The 8,012-nt window shown below is 39.7% G+C and overlaps 1 protein-coding gene across 1 annotated transcript in view; it reads left to right on the forward strand.

Moving 5' to 3' along the window:
- Positions 1-8,012, forward strand: part of LOC119596803 (serine/threonine-protein kinase N-like) — a gene marked incomplete in the record, with an annotated part of 199,060 nt that overhangs the window by 134,222 nt on the left and 56,826 nt on the right. Inside the window, 1 exon segment of the mRNA XM_037946131.1 lies at positions 4,212-4,375. Within this exon segment, the coding sequence (XP_037802059.1) occupies positions 4,212-4,375 (164 nt within the window).

The raw sequence follows: 8,012 nt of genomic DNA on the forward strand, positions 1-8,012 counted from the left end.
ACTCCCACAACTCATTTCTTTTGCCCAGAATCTCTCTTTTACTTTCTCTTGTCAGTCTCTTCCATATCTTGGGAGCTGACACATCCCAAGGATTCGGGATATGGAGTCCCTGTGAAGTGTGTTTAATGACTGGTGATTATTATTAATATATAGTCCCAAACACCTCCACTAACCAAATACTCAAAGGCATTGGCTGCTACACTTAATCAAGTGTGAAAAACAACTATAGCTATCTTTCTTCCTTAACGTCATTATGCTACCAAACAAAGTAACTGTATTTAGTACTTTAGTGATAAACCTGAAATTTCAGTAACTTTTTACTTTTATTTTCTTTAGTGCTTACCTAATATTTCTTTTCATATATTGACATACTGAGGATGTTATTTTTGCCAGTTTGATGATTGGCTGTCTTAGTAGGAGAAAACCTATATGATGCTTTGTTCTATATATTATATCTTCATTGGGTGAGCTCTATTATTGCTCAACTTAAAACATAGTCAGCTAACAATTTATAAAATTCAAGTGCAAAAAAGTCCTTTAACCCACTCATGATGGACCTCTGGTGTTATACTGAACCACACATTGGAGTGTGTGCTGAGACAGCTACTTGAGGAAGAAATTTGAAGTGTGTTAGCCCATAAACTACCTTGTTGTCTATGCTATTTTTTAGCAATAAGGCTATAAAGAGGCTTTATTCCTGCTTATAATGGGCACACCACTTTAGCACGCATATGGCATGAGAGATAGTCTGCCATGACATGATAGGATGTCTGTGAATGGGTTTGAAGAAGTTGAAAAAAGGATCCATGCTTTAGGAGATTAGGCTATACTTCAGAGACAAAAGTCCCCAAATTGCCCAATTCATTAGTTTTCATACCAAGTATTGGAACCTGTAATTCATTTCTTTGAAGATGGTCTTACATCCAAACAGACAAACCTGAGAATTTCCAAAATCTGGCTAAACCAACCACAACTCATGCTGATATTTGTCTTCAGAATGAAAGTCATTGATTCTTCTCATTTTGAATAAAATGGTCATTTGGATTCAGCTTAGAATATATGCTGTCAGTTTTAGTAGATTGCTGCTGAATAAGAGATCACAAACTTGATTGTTATTTCTGCATGTGGATATTTAGACATCTGTGAAATTTCCAGGGCTTTTATATTAAATTGAATGCATTTGAAAAAGAAATAAAATGAAAGAGTGTCACAATTTCCATCTGAAATATTTATTTATTATGTTATATTATGAAGGTAATGCCTGAATATATGTATAACAGTTGTTTACTGATAAATAATGATTATTAGTAGTAAATTTTAATCTAAAGGAAATAATTATCCAAACATAATTAGGCCTCTATTTTTGTAACGTGTGACAGTCTTGGGGGGGGGGGGGGTCCAAAATTCCAAAAGGAAAATAAGTTGGCACTTAGAAATTATATTTTTAAGAGCTAAGGGCAGACAATTCCCCCATAACAGTTGGTGTGTTTATGCCTGAAGGAGTATGATTTAACTTTGATCAACTTTGCTTGCCACCAGTGTCATGGGCTGATTTTTTTTATTCCATTTATTTTCTGGTTAATTCCCATAACCATCACTGCATCCTCCACTCTTGAAGACATGAGTGTTAGTGCTGCGTCCAGACTGTTGAGCCCATGTTGCTAATATTAATAGTTCATCAAACTGGCCCGACAATCTGGACACAGCACTGACACAGTTCTCTTTAAGGTTGGGGGATGTGGTGGTGAAGGTTATAGGAGTTAACTAGACAATAGTTGAATGAAAGAAAAAAGGTCCCATGACATGAGTGTTTCAAAATTGTTTATTGCTTCATGTTTGAGTGCTACCATATATTTTAAAAAGAAAAACTTGAAGCTCTTCCACTGCTGTGTGGCGCTGTGGTCTCGTCTAGCAGTCTTGCTGACCTGCGTTCAAATCCCTTGTCACCAGTGGATGGTAACCCCGGCCATTCCTTTCACAGAGGGGGGTAATTTAGAAGCAAAACAGACAGCTTGTCACACCAAACATATGATAACCATTGTAATAAATGGAATTAACTAAATCATTATTATTATAATTATAAATTATTATTCTTTTTCTTATTCCTCCTCTTCCTCCTCCTCCTCCTCCTCCCCCCCCTCCTCCTCCTCCTCCTCCTCCTCCTCCTCCTCCTCCTCCTCCTCTTCCTCCTCCTCCTCCTCCTCCCTCCTCCTCCTCCTCCCTCCTCCTCCTCCTCCCCTCCTCCTCCTCCTCCTCCTCCTCCTCCTCCTCCTCTCCTCCTCCTCCTCCCCTCCTCCTCCTCCTCCTCCTCCTCCTCCTCCTCCTCCTCCTCCTCCTCCTCCTCCTCCTCCTCCTCCTCCTCCTCCTCCTCCTCCCCTCCTCCTCCTCCTCCTCCTCCTCCTCCCTCTCCTCCTCCTCCTCCTCCTCCTCCTCCTCCTCCTCCTCCTCCCTCTCCTCCCTCCTCCTCCTCCTCCACTCCTCCTCCTCCTCCTCCTCCCTCTCCTCCCTCCTCCTCCTCCTCCTCCTCCTCCTCCTCCTCCTCCTCCTCCTCTTCCTCCTCCCCTCCTCCTCCTCCTCCCCTCCTCCTCCTCCTCCTCCTTCCTCCTCCTCCTCCTCCTCCTCCTCCTCCTCCTCCTCCTCCTTCCTCACTCTCCTCCTCCTCCTCCTCCTCCTCCTCCTCCTCCTCTCCTCCTCCTCCTTCCTCCCCCCTCCTCCTCCTCCTTTCCTCCTCCTCCTCCTCCTCCTCCTCCTCCTCCCTCCTCCTCCTCCTCCTTCCTCTCCTCCTCCTCCTCCCCTCCTCCTCCTCCTCCTCCCTCTCCTCCTCCTCCTCCTCCACTCTCCTCCTCCTCCTCTCTCCTCCTCCTCCTCCTCCTCTCCTCCTCCTCCTTCCTCCCTCCTCCTCCTCCTCCTCCACTCTCCTCCTCCTCCTCCTCCTCCACTCTCCTCCTCCTCCTCCTCCTCCTCCTCCTCCTCCTCCTCCTCCTCCTCCTCCTCCCTCCTCCTCCTCCTCCTCCTCCTCCTCCTCAAGAAGGAAAGAAAAAAATGGGACAGTTCAAGAGAAATTGCCTAATAATGATGTGACTTGAATGATAGTCTTCACGTTGATATCAATATTACTCGGTCAAAGCCACTATTATCATACTTTGAAAGCATGAAAATGAGTACACACACAAAAAAATTCAAGTTGCTGGAAACAGAGTGAGTAGAACTCTTTATGAAATTGATTGGGGTCTTCTGTATTTCCCAAAAGTTTCATCACCTTTTAATGTATACAGTAGGAAAAAATTAGTTTAGGTTACCAATGAAAGTAAAGTGGTGAGAGTTTTTATAAAAGTATTTTTTGCACAATAAGTTCTAAAATCAGACAGCTAAATAGTACTAAGGAGATATAATTTTTTTGTTTCTGTTTTTATTGTTATTTTAGTTTTTCTTTGTTGCTTATTGTTCATATAATGACACCACAAATTCTTTCTTTGACTTGTAAAATTTTCAAGTTTATACCTTTGTTTTAAAAAAATGTACTATTCAAAACATGATATAAAGCTATGTGCATTTTTTTCAACTTTTCTTTTAAATCATGTCATAGTTTTCAAAAGTTTAAGAAGGATGTTTAGTGTTCACATTCCTAGTGCAGTCTTGATTAATTGTTCATAGAGCTAAATGGATACATTTTTAAAGTGGTTACTTGAATATTGGTAGTGACTGTAATAATATTGTAAATTCTATAAATGGTTGTGATTGATTTACGAATATATAGTTGTTCAAAGTATTTCTTATTTGTTTTTAGTTCATCCCAGTACTAATTTGTTCATAGGTATTATATCTTCCATTGTGAATTCCATGATTTTTGTGTATAGAAAATCCTTCTGGATACATATGACAATAGTTGTAGTTAAATATTTGGAATTTGATGTTCATTATAAACTTGGACCTTATTCCTTAATGTTTGCCAGGGTGAAAATGTAAGAGCAGAAAATTATTTTTTATTTATTTATGTATTTGTTATTGAATAATTTTATGTTTATATTTAGGATGCCAGTCTATTATACTTCCATGATTTTTGTCACTTGATCATTGTTGATCTTAGGTCCTAAATATAAAGTTTCACGGTTGTTGCAAACATGGTTTTACATAATTTCTTTTTATTCTCAGGGCATTAAAATGCTTAAATTTCCCTGTTCTAATTTCTGCATTTTTGTCCTTTCATACAGGTGAAGCCGCCAACAAATATAACTTAGAAACACCGGTGGATGTGCGGATCGAGGAGCTCATTCACCGATTGCACGTAGAGTGCCGGTGTATGGAGGGAGCCAAGAATGCAGTGAGGATGCTCCAAGCGAACAAAGTTGCAGCTGATAAGAAGTACCTACAAGAAGTGAGTGTTGCTTGTTTTATTATTTTTTTTTTTCACCTAATCTTCACTGTCAGAGATTATTTTTCCTTTTTGTGAGTGGGGAGGGGTTTCAGTTGCTAATCTTTTAAAAGAATTATGGAATTACATTAATTAAGTTGATTTTGCATTGTGGTTATTCATTCTCATTCAGACTTCAGGGGAGATTTCTCTTTCTCATTGTCTGATTTTTAGTGATTCTTTCTCTGATATGAGGATGAAGTGAGGTTGAAGTTGGGTTGTTTGGATGAAACAGTTTTGTATGATATGCTTTTTACAAAAAAGAGGTGTCAGGTTTCTTTCTGGAATTCGTTTTATAAGAAAATCAGCATTCTAGGTAACAGTTGGAATAATTAATGTTTTGCAATTTTGCATCAATTTTCTGTGTATTTGCAATGAGCTGTGTTGAATGAAGTGTTGTTATTTCTGCATAAATAATTGTAATTTAAGAATATGTGTAAAACAAAAACATTACAAAATTATATTGGCCTTTTTATTATTAAAAAAGAATAAACAAGGGAAGGAAATCAAATCTAGAAAAAAACATCTTTATCATTTCCTAAAATTATCACTTATTAAAAATCCCAGAAAAGAACAATCCTTGAAATATTTAATGTGCTCTTGAAATTATGAAATTAATGTAGCCATGAGCAACTGAAACTGATTCATCCAAATATAACAAAGTAGATTTTTTGTGCATGCTCCTACTACAGTTGAGAATGAGTGAATGAATGCTTTTAGAACACTGCTCATCCAGATATGAGAAAACCTTCCCTTCAGTTGCATGGTAGGGAAGTGATTGGAGAATTAGAAAACTCCAGTCATCTTTGGATAATTTTACATTTACACAATGAATGGACATTATTGTATATGCACAACTTTGCCACTGGTGAATAATGCAATGATTGTTTTGTTTGCAATGATAGGTATAAGCATTATTTTCTGTGGCATTGTAAACAGCTATATGCAGGTACTATAAATATGGAAGGTATCCAGTAGTTTGTTGAGAAAATCAATGAAAATAAGATACTAGAAATGAAAAAAGTAAGAGGAAAAGAAAAATATCAAGTGTGATTAAGAGGATGTGATAAGACGAATATAATTAAGAGAACTGAAATATTCAAGTTGTTCATTAGCTGGCATGTACCTTTTCCAAGATATGCTATTTGTTTGTTTGTCAGGTTTCTTGGCTGTAGCATGTCAGCTACAATATATTTCTGTATATTTACATTGGCTAGTGGAAAGTGTTTTTGTGAAGGTGTCACTGGGCAAAGAAAAAAAACTTGAAAATATGATGAACGTATGAACCTTACATTTTTTAAAAATGGCAAAATGAAATTTGGATGATGGCATTTATTAGTGTTTTCAAAAGCTCGCTCCAGAAAGATAAGTAAAAGAAAACAGGCCGAGAAATAAGGTGAAAGAAAAAGGGGTTGATGAGATCATGAAGAGAAAGGAAACGGCAGTGAATGAGTGAGAAAGAGAAGAAAGAAAAAGATAAACATTTCCCTTCGAAAAATGAGTGAAGTCAGCCTGTTTCCCGGGAGGTTTTGTGTCAGCGCAGTGAGTAACAGAGCGCCTGGATCGGATACTGTCACGTGATACCCTCTCTCGCAACAGCTGCTGTGGGTGCTGTGGCCGTTTTTGCTTGTGCTGTCGATCCTCTCTAAAGGCGATGAGGGAATCCGTGGGGCGCATCAGGAGCTGAGCGAGGTCACAGGACGTCCAGCTGATGTCAGGGGAAGGTGGGGGGGACACCTAGGGCGGGGGTGCTGCCTCACGCTCCCAGTCACCGCGTGTTACTTGAAGCTCAGCTGTGTTCTTTTGCCACTTTGCTTTCGGTCTTTTTCTTCGCAATTATTATAAGATATTTGTTTATCTGGTCCACGCCGCGAGTGCCCCAGGGCCAAATGCCAATGCTGCTGGCTGGTTGACGGGCTCGTGAATCTATGCTTTCATAAGATATTAAGAATTGTTTTGGAAAACGCTACGTTTCCGTGGTGATAGTCTTCTGGTCCGTGGTCTTCTTTCCTCATTCCTTCTTCTTTTCTTATTGCTTTTCTTATTTCTTCTTCTTTTCTAGTTTCTTCTTCTTTTGTTTATTTCTTCTTTCTTTCTTTCTTTCCTTTTTCTCCTTTTTCTCTTTTTTCTTTTTCTTTTTCTTTTTCTTTTTTTCCTTTTTCTTTTTCTTTTTCTTTTTCTTTTTTCCTTTTTTCCTTTTTTCCTTCTTTTTCTTCTTCTTTTTCTTTTTCTTCTTCTTCTTCTTTTTCTCCTTCTTTTTCTCTTCTTCTTCTTCTTCTTCTTCTTCTTCTTCTTCTTCTTCTTCTTCTTCTTCTTCTTCTGCGTCGGCGTCGGCGTCGGCGTCGGCGTCGGCGTCAGGCATCGTCATGTCTAGGACTTCATCATGCGGGGTCGCTAGGGTCACGAGACACAGTTGCCAGCGCCACCGGATGACGGGCGACCTTTTCCTACAGTGTTGCCAGGCGAGCGATGTGTCGACAACGAATGCATTTGCAGACGCGTAGGCTTATTTTTTTCTTTCTTGTGAATTCCTGAGGGCGTGGCGCCGGGAAATGCCGGCTGCTCTGCGTGATGACCGAGGAGGAGCGAAGTCATATGCCTCGTGACATTTCGGCCTCGGAAAGTTCGCCGTCTGATTGACATTTAAGGTCAAAAGGTCGGCAGGATTTTGTATATTGGCTTTGAGTAATTTTTCCGCCTGTCTCTTTGTTTAATGTGTGAGTAATTTTTCCGCCTGTCTCTTTGTTTAATGTGTGGTTTAAATGTATGATGACTTTCTACATCCACTTGTAGAAATTGCTGTGGTGTCATGATTTTACTTGTTGCTGTGGCTTTGGTCTTCGCCTTCGTTTTTGTCTTTCTCAGCAGTATGAAAGTCATCACCATTAATGTCTGTTTTATGCATGTCTTTTCACCGATACACACCCTCGCGGAAAGAGGGCTCCCCACGAGCGAGGGAGAGGCGCTGACCGAGAAGGCTACCTCTACTTGGCACCTCTTCTCGTAGGCTTAGTGTCAAACCCTCGTGCCACGTGTCAGAGGCCAGGTGAAGCTCGGTTTATGGAGAATCCAGTGTGGAGGAACGAGGGACGGTCCGGGAGAGCAGCAAATGTGCGGATGACGAAACGTTGCGCTACTACTGTCGAGGTACAAACTGATGGCTTGCCTGTAAATAAATCGATGGAGGCGAGAAGGATAGGTGTTGTCTGGAAACGCTTTTTCTAATAGAATAGTAGAAACATCGAAAAATGAAGAAGAAATTGAATTTGAAGGCAGATAGGGGAAAAGGAGAAGATTGGACCAACAGAAATATTTAATCAAATAGGATTGAAAACTTGTTTTATTAACTGTGTTAGAAAAGAAAATTTATACAATGTGCAAGTGTAACACTTGTGAAATGAGTCGTCATCTCTGCGAAGTACAGATCTATTCCCAATTTTAAAGGAATTTTGTCACCTTGGTTCCTTTTCAAAAACAGAAAATAGCGGAAAGAAAATGAATGTTGTATATTCTTATTCTCTTGTTCACCGGAATCTTTTGTCTGACAATTTAGTCGGCAAAATATTCCGGTGCTCTTTGTTTTGTGAATATCTTAGTTGTG

Source organism: Penaeus monodon, chromosome 38 (genome assembly GCF_015228065.2).
Source record: "Penaeus monodon isolate SGIC_2016 chromosome 38, NSTDA_Pmon_1, whole genome shotgun sequence".
Classification (NCBI taxonomy): Eukaryota; Metazoa; Arthropoda; class Malacostraca; order Decapoda; family Penaeidae; genus Penaeus; species Penaeus monodon.